The sequence below is a fragment of the Protopterus annectens genome, chromosome 16.part0 (assembly GCF_019279795.1).
Source record: "Protopterus annectens isolate FY-2018-M chromosome 16.part0, PAN1.0, whole genome shotgun sequence".
In the NCBI taxonomy this organism is placed as follows: domain Eukaryota; kingdom Metazoa; phylum Chordata; order Ceratodontiformes; family Protopteridae; genus Protopterus; species Protopterus annectens.
The window spans coordinates 330691645-330711226 of NC_056750.1; the positions used below are offsets into that span (position 1 = coordinate 330691645).

At 39.8% G+C, this 19582-nt stretch overlaps 1 protein-coding gene across 3 annotated transcripts in view; it reads right to left on the reverse strand.

The window, feature by feature from the left end:
* Window positions 1-19582, reverse strand: part of CARD9 (caspase recruitment domain family member 9) — a 706605-nt gene that overhangs the window by 215316 nt on the left and 471707 nt on the right. For all 3 annotated transcript variants that reach the window (XM_044058722.1, XM_044058720.1, XM_044058723.1), the window contains one exon: window positions 12933-13112. In XM_044058722.1, the coding sequence (XP_043914657.1) occupies window positions 12933-13112 (180 nt within the window). The remainder of the gene's footprint in view (window positions 1-12932; window positions 13113-19582) is intronic.

Genomic DNA, 19582 nt, shown 5'->3' on the forward strand with positions numbered 1-19582 from the left:
CTCGGATTTGTTCTTTCAGTGCTGTTGACTGTATTTCTTTTCACTGGGATTTGTTCTTTCAGTGCTGCTGACCTGTATTTCTTTTCACCGGGATTTGTTCTGTCAGTGCTGTTGACCTGTATTTCTTTTCACCAGGATTGTTTCTTTCAGTGCTGCTGACCTGTATTTCATTTCACTGGGATTTGTTCTTTCAGTGCTGCTGATCTGTATTTCTTTTCACCGGGATTTGTTCTGTCAGTGCTGTTGACCTGTATTTCTTTTCACTGGGATTTGTTCTTTCAGTGCTGCTGATCTGTATTTCTTTTCACAAGGATTTGTTCTTTCAGTGCTGCTGACCTGTATTTGTTTTCATCGGGATTTGTTCTGTCAGTGCTGCTGACCTCTATTTTTTTTCACCGGGATTTGTTCTTTCTGTGCTGTTGACCTGTATTTCTTTTCACCGGGATTTGTTCTTTCAATGCTGTTGACTGTATCTCTTTTCACCGGGATTTGTTCTTTCAGTGCTGTTGACCTGTATTTCTTTTCACCGGGATTTGGTCTTTCAGTGCTGTTGACCTGTATTTCTTTTCACCAAGATTTGTTCTTTCAGTGCTGTTGACCTGTATTTCTTTTAACTGGGATTTGTTCTGTCAGTGCTGTTGACCTGTATTTCTTTTCACCGGGATTTGTTCTTTCATTGCTGCTGACCTGTATTTCTTTTCACCAGGATTTGTTCTTTCAGTGCTGTTGACCTGTATTTCTTTTCACTGGGATTTGTTGTTTCAATGCTGTTGACCTGTATTTCTTTTCACTGGGATTTGTTCTTTCTGTGCTGTTGACCTGTATTTCTTTTTGCCGGGATTTGTTCTTTCAGTGCTGTTGACTGTATTTCTTTTCACCGGGATTTGTTCTTTCAGTGCTGTTGACCTGTATTTCTTTTCACCGGGATTTGTTCTTTCAATGCTGTTGACCTGTATTTCTTTTCACTGGGATTTGTTCTTTCAGTGCTGTTGACCTGTATTTCTTTTCACCAGGATTTGTTCTTTCAATGCTGTTGACCTGTATTTCTTTTCACCGGGATTTGTTCTTTCAATGCTGCTGACCTGTATTTCTTTTCACTGGGATTTTTTCTTTCAGTGCTGTTGACCTGTATTTCTTTTCACTGGGATTTGTTCTTTCAGTGCTGTTGACCTGTATTTCTTTTCACCGGGATTTGTTCTTTCAGTGCTGTTGACCTGTATTTCTTTTCACTGGGCTTTGTCCTTTCAGTGCTGTTGACCTGTATTTCTTTTCACCGGGATTTGTTCTTTCAGTGCTGTTGACCTGTATTTCTTTTCACCGGGATTTGTCCTTTCAGTGCTGTTGACCTGTATTTCTTTTCACCGGGATTTGTTCTTTCAGTGCTGTTGACCTGTATTTCTTTTCACTGGGATTTTTTCTTTCAGCACTGTTGACCTGTATTTCTTTTCACTGGGATTTTTTCTTTCAGCGCTGTTGACCTGTATTTCTTTTCACTGGGATTTGTTCTTTCAGTGCTGTTGACCTGTATTTCTTTTCACCGGGATTTGTTCTTTCAGTGCTGTTGAACTGTATTTCTTTTCACTGAGATTTGTTCTTTCAGTGCTGTTGCCCTGTATTTCTTTTCACCGGGATTTGTTCTTTCAGTGCTGTTGACCTGTATTTCTTTTCACCGGGATTTGTTCTTTCAATGCTGTTGACTTGTATTTCTTTTCACCAGGATTTGTTCTTTCATTGCTGTTGACCTGTATTTCTTTTCACCAGGATTTGTTCTTTTAGTGCTGCTGACCTGTATTTCTTTTCACTGGGATTTGGTCTTTCATTGCTGCTGACCTGTATTTCTTTTCACCGAGATTTGTTCTTTCAATGCTGTTGACCTGTATTTCTTTCCACCGGGATTTGTTCTTTCAGTGCTGTTGGCCTGTATTTCTTTTCACCGGGATTTGTTCTTTCAGTGCTGTTGACCTGTATTTCTTTTCACCGGGATTTGTTCTTTCAGTGCTGTTGACCTGTATTTCTTTTCACTGGGATTTGTTCTTTCAGTGCTGCTGATCTGTATTTCTAATCACAAGGATTTGTTCTTTCAGTGCTGCTGACCTGTATTTCTTTTTACCGAGATTTGTTCTGTCAGTGCTGCTGACCTCTATTTTTTTTGTTCTTTCAGTGCTGTTGACCTGTATTTCTTTTCACCGGGATTTGTTCTTTCATTGCTGTTGACTGTATTTCTTTTCACTGGGATTTGTTCTTTCAGTGCTGTTGACCTGTATTTCTTTTCACCGGGATTTGGTCTTTCAGTGCTGTTGACCTGTATTTCTTTTCACCAAGATTTGTTCTTTCAGTGCTGTTGACCTGTATTTCTTTTAACCGGGATTTGTTCTGTCAGTGCTGTTGACCTGTATTTCTTTTCACCGGGATTTGTTCTTTCAATGCTGCTGACCTGTATTTCTTTTCACCAGGATTTGTTCTTTCAGTGCTGTTGACCTGTATTTCTTTTCACCGGGATTTGTTCTTTCAGTGCTGTTGACTGTATTTCTTTTCACTGGGATTTGTAATTTCAATGCTGTTGACCTGTATTTCTTTTCACTGGGATTTGTTCTTTCAGTGCTGTTGACCTGTATTTCTTTTTACCAAGATTTGTTCTTTCAGTGCTGTTGACTGTATTTCTTTTCACTGGGATTTGTTCTGTCAGTGCTGTTGACCTGTATTTCTTTTCACTGGGATTTGTTCTTTCAGTGCTGTTGACCTGTATTTCTTTTCACTGGGATTTGTTCTTTCAATGCTGTTGACTGTATTTCTTTTCACTGGGATTTGTTCTGTCAGTCCTTTTGACCTGTATTTCTTTTCACTGGGATTTGTTCTTTCAATGCTGCTGACCTGTATTTCTTTTCACCGGGATTTGTTCTATCAGTGCTGTTGACCTGTATTTCTTTTCACCGGAATTTGTTCTGTCAGTGTTGTTGACCTGTATTTCTTTTCACCAGGATTGTTTCTTTCAGTGCTGCTGACCTGTATTTCATTTCACTGGGATTTGTTCTTTCAGTGCTGTTGACCTGTATTTCTTTTCACCGGATTTGTTCTTTCAATGCTGTTGACCTGTATTTCTTTTCACCGGGATTTGTTCTTTCAATGCTGTTGACCTGTATTTCTTTTCACTGGGATTTGTTCTTTCAGTGCTGTTGACCTGTATTTCTTTTCACCAGGATTGTTTCTTTCAGTGCTGCTGACCTGTATTTCATTTCACTGGGATTTGTTCTGTCAATGCTGTTGACCTGTATTTCTTTTCACCGGGATTTGTTCTTTCAGTGCTGTTGACCTGTATTTCTTTTCACTGGGATTTGTTCTTTCAGTGCTGTTGACCTGTATTTCTTTTCACCGGGATTTGTTCTTTCACTGCTGTTGAACTGTATTTCTTTTCACCAGCATTTGTTCTTTCAATCCTGTTGACCTGTATTTCTTTTCACCGGGATTTGTTCTTTCAATGCTGTTGACCTGTATTTCTTTTCACCAGGATTTGTTCTTTCAGTGCTGTTGACCTGTATTTCTTTTCACCGGGATTTGTTCTTTCAGTGCTGTTGACCTGTATTTCTTTTCACCGGGATTTGGTCTTTCAGTGCTGTTGACCTGTATTTCTTTTCACCAGGATTTGTTCTTTCAGTGCTGTTGACCTGTATTTCGTTTCACTGGGATTTGTTCTTTCAGTGCTGTTGCCTGTATTTCTTTTCACTGGGATTTGTTCTTTCAGTGCTGTTGACCTGTATTTCTTTTCACTGAGATTTGTTCTGCCAGTGCTGTTGACCTGTATTTCTTTTCACTGGGATTTGTTCTGTCATTGCTGTTGACCTGTATTTCTTTTTAATGGGATTTGTCTGTCAGTGCTGTTGACCTGTATTTCTTTTCATTAGGATTTGTTCTTTCAGTGCTGTTAACCTGTATTTCTTTTCACTGGGATTTGTTCTTTCAGTGCTGTTGACCTGTATTTCTTTTCACTGAGATTTCTTATTTCAGTGCTGTTGACCTGTATTTCTTTTCACCGGGATTTGTTCTTTCAATGCTGTTGACCTGTATTTCTTTTCACTGGGATTTGATCTTTCAGTGCTGTTGACCTGTATTTCTTTTCACTGGGATTTGCTCTTTCAGTGCTGTTGACCTGTATTTCTTTTCACCGAGATTTGTTCTTTCAATGCTGTTGACCTGTATTTCTTTTCACCAGGATTTGTTCTTTCAGTGCTGTTGACCTGTGTTTCTTTTCACCGGGATTTGTTCTTTCAATGCTGTTGACCTGTATTTCTTTTCACCAGGATTTGTTCTTTCAGTGCTGTTGACCTGTATTTCTTTTCACTGGGATTTGTTCTTTCAGTGCTGCTGATCTGTATTTCTTTTCACAAGGATTTGTTCTTTCAGTGCTGCTGACCTGTATTTGTTTTCACCGGGATTTGTTCTGTCAGTGCTGCTGACCTCTATTTTTTTTCACTGGGATTTGTTCTTTCAGTGCTGTTGACCTGTATTTCTTTTCACTGGGATTTGTTCTTTCAATGCTGTTGACTGTATTTCTTTTCACCGGGATTTGTTCTTTCAGTGCTGTTGACCTGTATTTCTTTTCACCGGGATTTGGTCTTTCAGTGCTGTTGACCTGTATTTCTTTTCACCAAGATTTGTTCTTTCAGTGCTGTTGACCTGTATTTCTTTTAACTGGGATTTGTTCTGTCAGTGCTGTTGACCTGTATTTCTTTTCACCGGGATTTGTTCTTTCATTGCTGCTGACCTGTATTTCTTTTCACCAGGATTTGTTCTTTCAGTGCTGTTGACCTGTATTTCTTTTCACTGGGATTTGTTCTTTCAATGCTGTTGACCTGTATTTCTTTTCACTGGGATTTGTTCTTTCTGTGCTGTTGACCTGTATTTCTTTTTGCCGGGATTTGTTCTTTCAGTGCTGTTGACTGTATTTCTTTTCACCGGGATTTGTTCTTTCAGTGCTGTTGACCTGTATTTCTTTTCACCGGGATTTGTTCTTTCAATGCTGTTGACCTGTATTTCTTTTCACTGGGATTTGTTCTTTCAGTGCTGTTGACCTGTATTTCTTTTCACCGGTATTTGTTCTTTCATTGCTGTTGACCTGTATTTCTTTTCACCAGGATTTCTTCTTTTAGTGCTGCTGACCTGTATTTCTTTTCACTGGGATTTGGTCTTTCATTGCTGCTGACCTGTGTTTCTTTTCACCGGGATTTGTTCTTTCAATGCTGTTGACCTGTATTTCTTTTCACTGGGATTTGTTCTTTCAGTGCTGTTGGCCTGTATTTCTTTTCACCGGGATTTGTTCTTTCATTGCTGTTGACCTGTATTTCTTTCCACCGGGATTTGTTCTTTCAGTGCTGTTGACCTGTATTTCTTTTCACTGGGATTTGTTCTTGTAGTGCTGCTGATCTGTATTTCTAATCACAAGGATTTGTTCTTTCAGTGCTGTTGACCTGTATTTCTTTTCACCGGATTTGTTCTGTCAGTGCTGTTGACCTCTATTTTTTTTTGTTCTTTCAGTGCTGTTGACCTGTATTTCTTTTCACCGGATTTGTTCTTTCATTGCTGTTGACTGTATTTCTTTTCACTGGGATTTGTTCTTTCAGTGCTGTTGACCTGTATTTCTTTTCACCGGGATTTGGTCTTTCAGTGCTCTTGACCTGTATTTCTTTTCACCAAGATTTGTTCTTTCAGTGCTGTTGACCTGTATTTCTTTTCACCGGATTTGTTCTGTCAGTGCTGTTGACCTGTATTTCTTTTCACCGGGATTTGTTTTTTCAATGCTGCTGACCTGTATTTCTTTTCACCAGGATTTGTTCTTTCAGTGCTGTTGACCTGTATTTCTTTTCACCGGGATTTGTTCTTTCAGTGCTGTTGACTGTATTTCTTTTCACCTGATTTGTTCTTTCAATGCTGTTGACCTGTATTTCTTTTCACTGGGATTTGTTCTTTCAGTGCTGTTGACCTGTATTTCTTTTTACCAAGATTTGTTCTTTCAGTGCTGTTGACCTGTATTTCTTTTCACCGGGATTTGTTCTTTCAGTGCTGTTGACCTGTATTTCTTTTCACTGGGATTTGTTCTTTCAGTGCTGTTGACCTGTATTTCTTTTCACCGGGATTTGTTCTTTCAATGCTGTTGACCTGTATTTCTTTTCACTGGGATTTGTTCTTTCAGTGCTGTTGACCTGTATTTCTTTTCACTGGGATTTGTTCTTTCAATGCTGCTGACCTGTATTTCTTTTCATCGGGATTTGTTCTATCATTGCTGTTGACCTGTATTTCTTTTCACCGGGATTTGTTCTGTCAGTGCTGTTGACCTGTATTTCTTTTCACTGGGTTTGTTCTTTCAGTGCTGTTGACTGTATTTCTTTTCACTGGGATTTGTTCTTTCAGTGCTGCTGACCTGTATTCTTTTCACCGGGATTTGTTCTGTCAGTGCTGTTGACCTGTATTTCTTTTCACCAGGATTGTTTCTTTCAGTGCTGCTGACCTGTATTTCATTTCACTGGGATTTGTTCGGTCAGTGCTGTTGGCCTGTATTTCTTTTCACTCGGATTTGTTCTTTCAGTGCTGTTGACTGTATTTCTTTTCACTGGGATTTGTTCTTTCAGTGCTGCTGACCTGTATTTCTTTTCACCAGGATTTGTTCTGTCAGTGCTGTTGACCTGTATTTCTTTTCACCAGGATTGTTTCTTTCAGTGCTGCTGACCTGTATTTCATTTCACTGGGATTTGTTCTGTCAGTGCTGTTGACCTGTATTTCTTTTCACCGGGATTTGTACTTTCAATGCTGTTGACCTGTATTTCTTTTCACTGGGATTTGTTCTTTCAGTGCTGTTGACCTGTATTTCTTTTTACCAAGATTTGTTCTTTCAGTGCTGTTGACTGTATTTCTTTTCACCGGGATTTGTTCTGTCAGTGCTGTTGACCTGTATTTCTTTTCATTGGGATTTGTTCTTTCAGTGCTGTTGACCTGTGTTTCTTTTCACTGGGATTTGTTCTTTCAATGCTGTTGACTGTATTTCTTTTCACTGGGATTTGTTCTGTCAGTCCTTTTGACCTGTATTTCTTTTCACTGGGATTTGTTCTTTCAGTGCTGCTGAACTGTATTTCTTTTCACCGGGATTTGTTCTATCAGTGCTGTTGACCTGTATTTCTTTTCACCGGGATTTGTTCTGTCAGTGCTGTTGACCTGTATTTCTTTTCACTGGGATTTGTTCTTTCAGTGCTGTTGACTGTATTTCTTTTCACAGGGATTTGTTATTTCAGTGCTGCTGACCTGTATTTTTTTCACCGGGATTTGTTCTGTCAGTGCTGTTGACCTGTATTTCTTTTCACCGGGATTTTTTCTGTCAGTGCTGTTGACCTGTATTTCTTTTCACTTGGATTTGTTCTTTCAGTGCTGTTGACTGTATTTCTTTTCACTGGGATTTGTTCTTTCAGTGCTGCTGACCTGTATTTCTTTTCACCGGGATTTGTTCTGTCAGTGCTGTTGACCTGTATTTCTTTTCACCAGGATTGTTTCTTTCAGTGCTGCTGACCTGTATTTCATTTCACTGGGATTTGTTCTGTCAGTGCTGTTGACCTGTATTTCTTTTCACCGGGATTTGTTCTGTCAGTGCTGTTGACCTGTATTTCTTTTCACCGGGATTTGTTCTGTCAGTGCTGTTGACCTGTATTTCTTTTCACTGGGATTTGTTCTGTCAGTGCTGTTGACCTGTATTTCTTTTCACCGGGATTTGTTCTGTCAATGCTGTTGACCTGTATTTCTTTTCACCGGGATTTGTTCTTTCAGTGCTGTTGACCTGTATTTCTTTTCACCGGGATTTGTTCTGTCAATGCTGTTGACCTGTATTTCTTTTCACCGGGATTTGTTCTTTCAGTGCTGTTGACCTGTATTTCTTTTCACTGGGATTTGTTCTTTCAGTGCTGTTGACCTGTATTTCTTTTCACCGGGATTTGTTCTTTCAGTGCTGTTGACCTGTATTTATTTTCACCAGGATTTGTTCTTTCAGTGCTGTTGACCTGCATTTATTTTCACCGGGATTTGTTCTTTCAGTGCTGTTGACCTGTATTTCTTTTCACCGGGATTTGTCCTTTCATTGTTGTTGACCTGTATTTCTTTTCACCGGGATTTTTTCTTTCAATGCTGTTGACCTGTATTTCTTTTCACCAGGATGTGTTCTTTCAGTGCTGTTGACCTGTATTTATTTTCAATGGGATTTGTTCTTTCAGTGCTGTTGACCTGTATTTCTTTTCATTGCTGTTTTCCTACTCACTCATCTTATTTACTGAACTACCAATAAAAGTTCATTCAATTTTGGACACAGGCCATTCTGTTTCTAAGTTACCTTCTTTATTACTTTCCCGGGGAATTTATTTTACTCTTACAATTCATTGTCTACATTCAAACTTTTATTGAAAAGCTGAACTAATAAAACCATAGCATATTACAAAATATCAACTGGCTCACTGGCCTTCTACAGATACCTTCCACTTTAATATTGCTGCTTGAACCTCCCTATGGCATTTAATTGGGGCCTCACGTTCCTAAATGCTGTTTAACTTCTAAGTGTTGCATCTTAATATTTTCCTTCACTAATACCGTCATACTGATAACAATTAGCCAACCTGTTAACAGTTAACCAACTGGTTTTCTGCCTTTCTTCAATGTCTGCTTTTTCTGCTTATGAATATTGAAGTCTTTGAACACTTTCAAGTTCCATTGGTATAGCTTTGTAGTTTCTTATCAGTGGAAAATTATTGCAGTCATCTCGGGTGGGAGCTCAGCCTTCTGATTTTCCAGCATAATGCTTTCGCAATCCAGACTATCAAGCTACACCATCATTTGTTTCTACATCTCCTAGGTTTCCCTCTAATGTTTGTGCTGTGATTGTCAAGGCTTTTTATTTATTTATTATTTTGTTGACTGCTTAGTCCCACTAGGTTGATGGCCTCTTTTCAGAGGGAGGACTAACATAGTATTTATACTGACTAGAGGAAATCTGGCCAGGACACTAGGGAAATTCCTTTACTCATCAATAAACACAAATGATATTTTACATCCACCTGAGCTACCACAACCCATGAAGCTAGGTTCTCAGTTTAATGTTTCATCTGAAAGGTAGGCTCAGGAGTGCAGCACCCCCCCCCCAATGCTGCCTTGTAGTACTGTAGTATCAGTTAAGGAAAATGAATGCAGTCATCTTGCAAGAGAGTATACCCCAGACCTCTCAGCCTTCTGATCTACCAGCATTAAACTGATAAACAAAAAAGAAGCCAGCACTCAGAGGCAAACAATGTTTTATTCCTTTCCCTTCTTTTCAGACCGGTTTTGGTAACAAACCTTCTTCAGTGATAAAACATTCATATTTCAGGAACAATTTTTATACATATTTTATATCCCCAATTATGACATCACTTACCCCATTTGTCTATTTAAGCCTCCAATTACATATAGATCACTAAGCAAAATGAGCATTACAATTATAATATCAAATGTTTTAGCCAAACTTCCATTAATATCATATGGTTGCTTATAAAGTTGCCAATAAAGGTCCTTAGTAAAAAGAACCTCATAACTTGTCATTTAGTCCTGGATGAAATAGGGCGCCCAACTTAATAATCCATTTTCTTTCCTTTTGGGTTAGAATAGTATGCCAACCTTGCTTTGTTGCTCTATTTCCCTTTACCTGGTCAATAATAACAAATCTAAAAGAAGCAGTTTTGTGTAAATGACAATGTCTATACAATGCATTGGTCATTTTTTTATGACGTAAATCACTCAGATGCTCTGAAATACGACTCCTTAGTTGCCTGGAAGTCTGCCCTACATAAAAAGCAGAATATTGGCAAGTAGCCAAATAGACAACCCAATCAGAGCTGCAATTTCCGAAAAATGAAATGTCAAAAATTTGACCAGTGTTTTTACTACTAAAAGATAAAATTTTAAACATATGTTTACACAAACTGTAATGTCCACAAGGATGTGAACCAACAAGCCTATCTCCCAATAGGGTAAGCTGATGTTGGTTCACATAATCTAAGAAAGTTTTCTTATAATGAGCAAAATAGGATGTAAGTGTTCTTCCCTTCTAAAAGAAAATTAACGTCTATTCGGCAGACATTGAACCAGATCTGTATTAGCCCGAAGAATATTCCAATGTTTATTGACTACATCCAGCAATAAATGTATATTACTGCCAAATGTTGTAACTAACCTCATGGTTCCCGATCCATCCTTTTGAGTTTTAGCTTTATATTCCAATAAGCTGGATCTCTCACAACTGGCCGCCCAATCACTGGCCCTATGTACTACTGATCTCTTGTATCCCCTGTTAATAAATCTACTTCAAGATCATGCCTAGCATTTTGAAATTCCATGTCTTCAGAAAATATTCTCCTAATTCTCATGAACTATGATTTAGGAATGTTGTTGATGGTGTGTGTGGGGTGTAAACTAGTTGCATATAATAAATTATTATATTGTGGGTATTTCCTATATACTGACATTTTGAGCGTACCGGCCCCCTGTCTCAAAATATTGACATCAAGGAAATTGATCTCATTACTGTGATAATTAACAGTAAATTCAATCCCCCACCAATTACAATTGAGGTATTCCAGAAATTCTAACAAATAGTCCACACCCCCACACCAAACCAACCAACAATCATCTAAAAAATGTCTCCATATAACCATCTCTGAAAGGTAAATACTACACATGACATCATATATAATCTGATCTTCCACATACCCCATAAAGAGGTCAGCATAAATTGGGGCAAACGAAGCCCCCATAGCTGTTCCTTGCGGTTATCAATAACATTCCCTCCGAAATAGAAAATGTTCTTAGTCAATACATGTTCTGCAAGACATGTAAGGAGAGTGTTAAATCCTGGTGCATATAAATTGGCTTTATTTAGCCAATATTCTAAGGCAAGTAATCCCGCCCAATGAGGGATACTGGTATATAGGGATTTAACATCAAGCATTCACATGAGCCAGTTGGGTTCCAATTGAGAGTCCAAAATGATTTGTAAAAACTCTGTGGTATCCTTAATTCTTGCCCTGGCCCCTGATAATAATGGTTTCAGATAATATGTCAAAAAAGCAGGAATATGTTCAGTTACCAGCATTAAGGGCAATTGTGTTACCTGCTGAGCTACTGAACCTGTCAAAAGGGTAATAATACTTTAACTGCATCTGTTAAGATGTAAGGGGTGTGCAGCTAACCCTCTCTATCTGCCACCTGTTAAATTCTGGTAGATTGCTGGTGTTTTCAGAGATTGCTCATATAAAGTTTAGAACTCATATAGCATTTAGAAGATTCTTATTTCTTGTCATTTGACTTTTCACAGCTAGCCCTCTCCCACTCACACATTTAGTTAAATACTGGTGTCATAAGTACACCCTTACAAGTCATAATCCCTTTTCTTCTTCAATAAGCCTTTCTTTAACTTACTTCTTCTTTTTTCAACAAGGTCTGGCCATTATGGGCCCTTCTCAGATAGCTGTTTTTAAAATTTTAAAGTTGCACCATACTTTTTATGCTGAGATTTGCTGTCTGCAAGTTTGCAAAGGTATGGTGCCCAGTTCACCAAAAACTATGGCACCAGTCAGTCAGTTGCTGATTACCACATATTTGCTAAGTACTGACCACTCTTACATTTTCTTTTCACTCTTGAACTCTAAACCAGAAACCTAGAGCCAGTAATTCTCATAATGGTTTTCTCTGTTCCTTACTGCATTTCTTTCCAGCAGTTGCTTATGTTAAAAATTAATTTACTAATGGCAATGTCTATATCTGTTGGGCAATCCATGAAGGTTCAGCTGGCCACTACTGGTCATCTCCCCTGAGGCTTAGGGGTTAAATGGACTAAATCTCAACTGTGTTAATCCAGTGTTAATCCAACCTGCATCTTTAGACCTTGTTCCTCTCCTGCCCAAATGATATAGCAAAACTATGATGACTAGGTTTCTTACTGTCTTGAAATTAGTGAAGTCCTATGATGTTAAGCTAATCTTTAAATTAAGTATTCAGGGCATGTCCCTGGATCCTTCTATTTAATGACCCTGCCCCCCACCCCACACAATTGGTATATACATATACTAGCTCTAAGGCTGCACAGTCGTGAGGAAAGTAAATAGCTAGGTTTGCCAACAAACCACCTTTCCTTATTACTCAAAGGCATGCAGTCCTGGAGTTTGTTGATTTAGTTTGGTGAGGAGCAGGGAGGCATAGCTCCAATATAAAACATGCTTAAAGATTAGCTAAATTGTAATTTTGCTATCCTACACTCTTCTTCTTATTATTTTAGCTTTTCCCAGTTAGGGGTCACCACAGTGGATCACCTGTCCGCTCATGATTGGCAGTGGAGTTTTACAGTGTCGAGTTGCCAGCCCGGCGCCCAACCTTCCACAGAAGGCACACACACACACACACACACACACACACGCGCACTCACACCTAGGGCCAGTTTAGAGTGTCCAATCCACCTGCAGCATGTCTTTGGGATGTGGAAGGAAACCGGAGCATCCGGAGGAAACCCACGCGGCCACAGGGAGGACATGCAGACTCCGCACAGAAGGCACCCGAGCCGAGGATCGAACCAGAGAACCTCTTGCTGTAAGGCGACAATGCTAAACACTGCACCACCACTATCCTACACTCTGTTGAGCGTTAATTGAAGAAGGTTTCAACTTAACAGTTTAAATCTTCTGGTGTTGAACTTGTCAATCATTGTTTCCCACAGAGAATTGCTGCCAGTGTAATTTCTATATGCACACTAGCAACAATTCCTTTTGTACTGTCTATTTTGTCAATAGTTGTGTGACCACAGTGGTAGTGTGTTTAAGTAAGGGGTGCAGGGGGGAAAAGTCCTTTGTGGTGAAGGAGTGAAGAACAGATAGTTATGACATTACCTTTTTGGAAGTTTCCAGCTCCTTAATTCTAGCTTTCAGAAGATCATTCTCCATCTGAGTCTCCAAGACTGCCTCTGGACTTGGCCTCAGCTCTATTGCATGCCTTAACCTTATAGTGTGTTTTCTTTCCACTTTGCAGTCATCCTCTGCTTTCATCAAGTGATGTTTTAGACGTTCAATCTGTAAATAATAATTGTAATGTATAAGTTAACTTCTTTTATGTATAGCAGTAAGACTGACAAATAATCTAGGTGGTTCACTATAACATACAAATACCCCTTTCCCCACCAACAAAAATACCCATTGACAGTGATATATGGTAATTGTGCTACAATTCTTTACATGAAATGTCCATTGAATAAGCAGCAGATACACAGGTGCTTGATTTTGGTGTGCTTTTGCACTGCCTCATTGTATCCTGTGACATACATTATCATCTCTGTTCCTACAGGGAAGTGGGTTATATGTTTATCTCTCTCTCTCTCTATATATATATATATATATATATATATATATATATATATATATTTATTTATATTTATATTTATATTTATATTTATATTTATATGGGTCTACTGAAAAAGGGCATCTGTCCCAAATGTCAACATTCACAAGTTCACCTACAAAAGATTGATTTTGCAAATGTTGACATGCTACTACACATGCACTGAGCAAAAATCTTGACACGTGCAAGACAAAGTCTAAACAAACAGAATAAAACATCACTTTTTGTAGGGAGGCAATCACCACCACCCTCAACCCCCCTGCTAATTATATAGACTAACTCTGAAATCGTAAAATCCCCAGGGAAAGGGAACATTCCTTTACCCCAGGGATTGTCGATCTCGCACAGCTGTTGACCATCTGTACAGTCAACTAAATTTTGCTGACTAAAGAAATGTCAACCAAAGGGGGATTCATCCCAGTTTCTTCATGTGTGTGATTCTGAGTGTGTGTGCCTATATACATACAGACACACACACACACACACACATATATATATATATATATATATATATATATATATATATATATATATATATATAAACGTCAGTAATCATCATGTAAATAAACATTAAAAAATTAAACATGCTTTCTTGTATCCATGCATGTCTTACTCATTCAAATACACACATTACACAAATTACAAGTTAGGATATAAAGAAGACCAAAGCATTCATAAAATTAAATTATAAGAGATAAATAATCATGACATATAACTAAACTAACTGGGTTCTTCCTTCAAACAGCATGTATAATTGCCCTTATTAAATTTGACAACTGCATTACAATTCTCAAATGCTAAAAGAGTGAAAGGCAATTTAAGCAATCATAAAGAACCTGCAGGTAAAATGGGTTTGAATATTCCTAACCCTGAAAACTTGACAATATTCAACCTGTGGTATGTAAGTAGTAGTACTTGGGGAGCCATTTTGTTGAAGAAGTATTGTTAGTTTTTACAGTTCACTGCTCTTCCTTCTGCATCAGCTTGTTTTCTAGTAAATTCAGGAGCTTTTGTGGCCTCAGGACAGTGCTTAATCTTCAGTGTGTAGTAATATTTTTTGTCAATTAAGAAATCTTGATAAATTCAATCAGTTATGTGCCTTCCCTTCTTTTTGTACCAGTCCTAAAAATATAGTTTTCGTGCTAATAACTGCATTTCAGTGGAACTGCATTTGAATATGAAACAAATAATTAAAAAATATACATGCAAGTTTTGCTTCTAGGTTCCAGTGCTCCACAAACCCAAAAGATATGCATCCAGTTACATATTTCCCTGGTTACATTGAAGGCACATAGCAGTAACACAAATATCTGCTGTAGCCTGGACAGTATAAAACAATGATGAAAGCATCCCCATGCAAATATATGAAACCATCTAAACTTCAATGTATATGTAGAAAACAGACAATACCTTTGTCCAGCAACTTGGCCCAGTCACCTCCCATTCTGTCAGTGCCCCATTACAGTCATGTATCATTTTATAAATTCTCTTCACCAATTTCACCAATCCAATTTTATCCTGACTTGATTCTCATGTCTGTGGTAATCATACTATTAATCTCAGCCTTTCATTCACATTACATGATATCATGTCATTATATGATCTGGTAGATTGTGGGGGGCTTTACAGCCCAGTACTCACTAATATGCAAGGCAAATGTGCAAACGTGTGAACCAGTGGCGCTAGTTTTCAAAAACATGAATCTAGTGATGAAACACCCAAGCAAACTGCGCAGAAATAGAAGTATGTAAAGCTAGCTAAGGGATATGAAAGAATACTTCAATACTCATGCATCTTTTGCACATATGTGTGAATACTACCTGGCTGTGTAAGTTTCCAAACTATTTTCATAAGTTTCTGTACTTTCAAGGTAAATGTCACTATGTGCTAATATTGCGAGACTTGATAGTGAGATGCTGGAGATAAGTGGTGTGTGTGTGTGTGTGTGTGTGTGTGTGTGTGTGTGTGTGTGTGTGTGTGTGTGTGTGTGTGTGTGTGTGTGTGAGATGTGTGTATCTGAGCTCAGCACCACTGGCTAAGAATTCAAAGCTACTTTACTAGCTGCCTTATTCTGTGGGTATCCTTTGGTGGGCACCAGTTTATTACTTTTATAACTATAGAAAGAGAATGGATAGGAAAGTTAAAAAAGGGGAAAGGACTGACAAGAGAAATATGGTAGGATGACATAAGAGGGTTGTATGCTGTAGGCGTGGAAGTTTTTTCCTTTTTTTTTCTTTTTTTTTGTGGAGATAGATGCCCTTTTCACACATATAGAAGGGAAGATGGGAAACGATAAAAGGTAGCAATGGATAGAATGATGCGTAGGGAAGAGAAAAGTGCATTAACAATGGCACTGATGAAAAAAAAAACAATAGTACAGAGACCTTAGTAAGTTGGGTTCACAAACGGGGAAGACAGACATACAGAAGATGGACCAATAGTGATGGGGAGGAGTTGTGGAAATGGGCAAGGGGTGGGTTTAACAGAACAGGGTTGGAGATGGGCTCAGGACAGCCATAGCTATAATCCAAGCCTGAAGACACTTGGACAAAGCTCTGCTGAGCAGGTAGACTCTGATGTTGACAAGGGGTTTTCACTGGGCTAATCACTTTGTAAGCCATTATCATCCACTTTACGGCAGATCTGCCTTTCATTATAGTCAGTTGTACCTGTCCATTGTACAGGCAGTTGTACCTGTCCATTGTACAGGCAGACGTACCTGTCCATTGTACAGGCAGCTGTACCTGTCCATTGCATTGATATCTGCAGATACACCTTTCATTATAGTCAGTTGTACCTGTCCATTACATTGGTTTCAGCAGATCTGCCTTTCATTATAGTCAGCTGTACCTGTCTATTGTACAGGCAGTTGTACCTGTCCATTGTACAGGCAATCGTATCTGTCCATTGTACAGGCAGTTGTACCTGTCCATTGTACAGGCAGTTGTACCTGTCCATTGTACAGGCAGTCGTACCTCTCCATTGTACAGGCAGTTGTAACTGTCCATTGTACAGGGAGTTGTACCTGTCCATTGTACTGGCAGTCATACCTATCCATTGTACAGGCAGCTGTACCTGTCCATTGTACAGGCAGTTGTACCTGTCCATTATACAGGCAGTTGTACCTGTCCATTGTACAGTCAGCTGTACCTGTCCATTGCATTGGTTACTGCAGATATGCCTTTCATTATAGTCAGTTGTACCTGTCCATTGCATTGGTTTCTGCAGATATGCCTTTCATTATAGTCAGAAGTACCTGTCCATTGCATTGGTTTCTGCAGATATACCTTTCATTATAGTCAGCCGTACCTGTCCATTGTACAGGCAGTTGTACCTGTCCATTGTACAGGCAGCTGTACCTGTCCATTGTACAGGCAGCTGCACCTGTCCATTGCATTGGTTTCTGCAGATATGCCTTTCATTATAGTCAGTTGTACCTGTCCATTGCATTGGTTTTTGCAGATCTGCCTTTCATTATAGTCAGCTGTACCTGTCCATTGTACAGGCAGTTGTACCTGTCCATTGTACAGCCAGTCGTACCTGTCCATTCTACAGGCAGTAGCACCTGTCCATTGTACAGGCAGTTGTACCTGTCCATTGTACAGGCAGTTGTACCTGTCCATTGTACAGGCAGTTGTACCTGTCTATTGTACAGGCAGCTGTACCTGTCCATTGTACAGGCAGTAGTACCTGTCTATTGTACAGGCAGTCGTGCCTGTCTATTGTACAGGCAGCTGTACCTGTCCATTGTACAGGCAGTTGTACCTGTCCATTGCATTGGTTTCTGCAGAACTGTCTTTCATTATAGTCAGTCGTACCTGTCCATTGTACAGGCAGCTGTACCTGTCCATTGTACAGGCAGTTGTATCTGTCCATTGTACAGTCAGTTGTACCTGTCCATTGCACAGTTAGGTGTACCTGTCCATTACATTGGTTACAGCAGATATGCCTTTCATTATAGTCAGTTGTACCTGTCCATTGCATTGGTTTCAGCAGATATGCCTTTCATTATAGTCAGTTGCACCTGGCCATTGCATTGGTTTCTGCAGATATACCTTTCATTATAGTCAGTCGTACCTGTCCATTGTACAGGCAGTGTTACCTGTCCAGTGTACAGGCAGCTGTACCTGTCCATTGCATTGGTTTCAGCAGATATGCCTATCATTATAGTCAGTTGTACCTGTCCATTGCATTGGTTTTTGCAAATCTGCCTTTCATTATAGTCAGTTGTACCTGGCCATTGCATTGGTTTCTGCAAATATACCTTTCATTATAGTCACTCATACCTGTACATTGTACAGGTAGTTGTACCTGTCCATTGTACAGGCAGTTGTACCTGTCCATTGTATAGGCAGTCGTACCAGTCCATTGTACAGGCAGCTGTACCTGTCCATTGTACAGGCAGTTGTACCTGTCCATTGTACAGGCAGTTGTACCAGTCCATTGTACAGGCAGTTGTACCTGTCCATTGTACAGGTAGTCCTGCCTGTCCATTGTACAGGCAGCTGTACTTGTCCATTGTACAGGCAGTTGTACCTGTCCATTGTACAGGCAGTTGTACCTGTCCATTGTACAGGTAGTCGTGCCTGTCCATTGTACAGGCAGCTGTACCTGTCCATTGTACAGGCAGTTGTACCTGTCCATTGCATTGGTTTCTGCAGATCTGTCTTTCATTATAGTCAGTCGTACCTGTCCATTGCATTGGTTTTTGCAGATCTGCCTTTCATTATAGTCAGTTGTACCTGGCAATTGCATTGGTTTCTGCAAATATACCTTCATTATAGTCAGTCATACCTGTCCATTGTACAGGCAGTTGTACCTGTCCATTGTACAGGCAGTTGTACCTGTCCATTGTACAGCCAGTCATACCTGTCAATTGTACAGCCAGTCGTTCCTGTCCATTGTACAGGCAGATGTACCTGTCCATTGTACAGGCAGTTGTACCTGTCCATTGTACAGGCAGTCGTACCTGTCCTTTGTACAGCCAGATGTACCCGTCCATTGTACAGGCAGTTGTACCTGTCCATTGTACAGGCAGTTGTACCTGTCCATTGTATAGGCAGTTGTCCCTGTCCATTGTACAGACAGCTGTACCTGTCCATTGTACAGGCAGTTGTACCTGTCCATTGTACAGGTAGTCCTGCCTGTCCATTGTACAGGCAGCTGTACCTGTCCATTGTACAGGCAGCTGTACCTGTCCATTGTACAGGCAGTTGTACCTGTCCATTGTACAGGCAGTTGTACCTGTCCATTGTACAGGTAGTTGTGCCTGTCCATTGTACAGGCAGATGTACCTGCCATTCTACAGGCAGTTGTACCTATCCATTGCATTGGTTTCTGCAGATCTGTCTTTCATTATAGTCAGTCGTACATGTCCATTGTACAGGCAGCTGTACCTGTCCATTGTACAGGCAGTTGTACCTGTCCATTGTACAGGCAGTTGTACCTGTCCATTGTACAGTCAGCTGTACCTGTCCATTGCATTGATTACTGCAGATATGCCTTTCATTATAGTTACTTGTACCTGTCCATTGCATTGGTTTCTGCAGATCTGCCTTTCATTATAGTCAGCTGTACCTGTCCATTGTACAGGCAGCTGTATCTGTCCATTTCACAGGCAGTTGTACCTGTCCATTGTACAGGCAGCTGTACCTGTCCATTGCATTGGTTTCTGCAGATATGCCTTTCATTATAATCAGTTGTACCTGTCCATTGCATTGGTTTCTGCAGATCTGCCTTTCATTATAGTCAGCTGTACCTGTCCATTGTACAGGCAGTCATACCTGTCCATTGTACAGGCAGCTGTACCTATCCATTGTACAGGCAGCCTTTCCTGTCCATTGTACAGGCAGTTGTACCTGTCCATTGTACAGGCAGTTGTACCTGTCCATTGTACAGGCAGTTGTACCTGTCCATTGTACAGGCAGCTGTACCTGTCTATTGTACAGGCAGTTGTACCTGTCCATTGTACAGGCAGCTGTACCTGTCCATTGTACAAGCAGTTGTACCTGTCCATTGCATTGGTTTCTGCAGATCTGCCTTTCATTATAGTCAGCTGTACCTGTCCATTGTATAGGCAGTTGTACTTGTCCATTGTACATGCAGCTGAACCTGTCCATTGCACAGGCAGTTGTACAGGGCCATT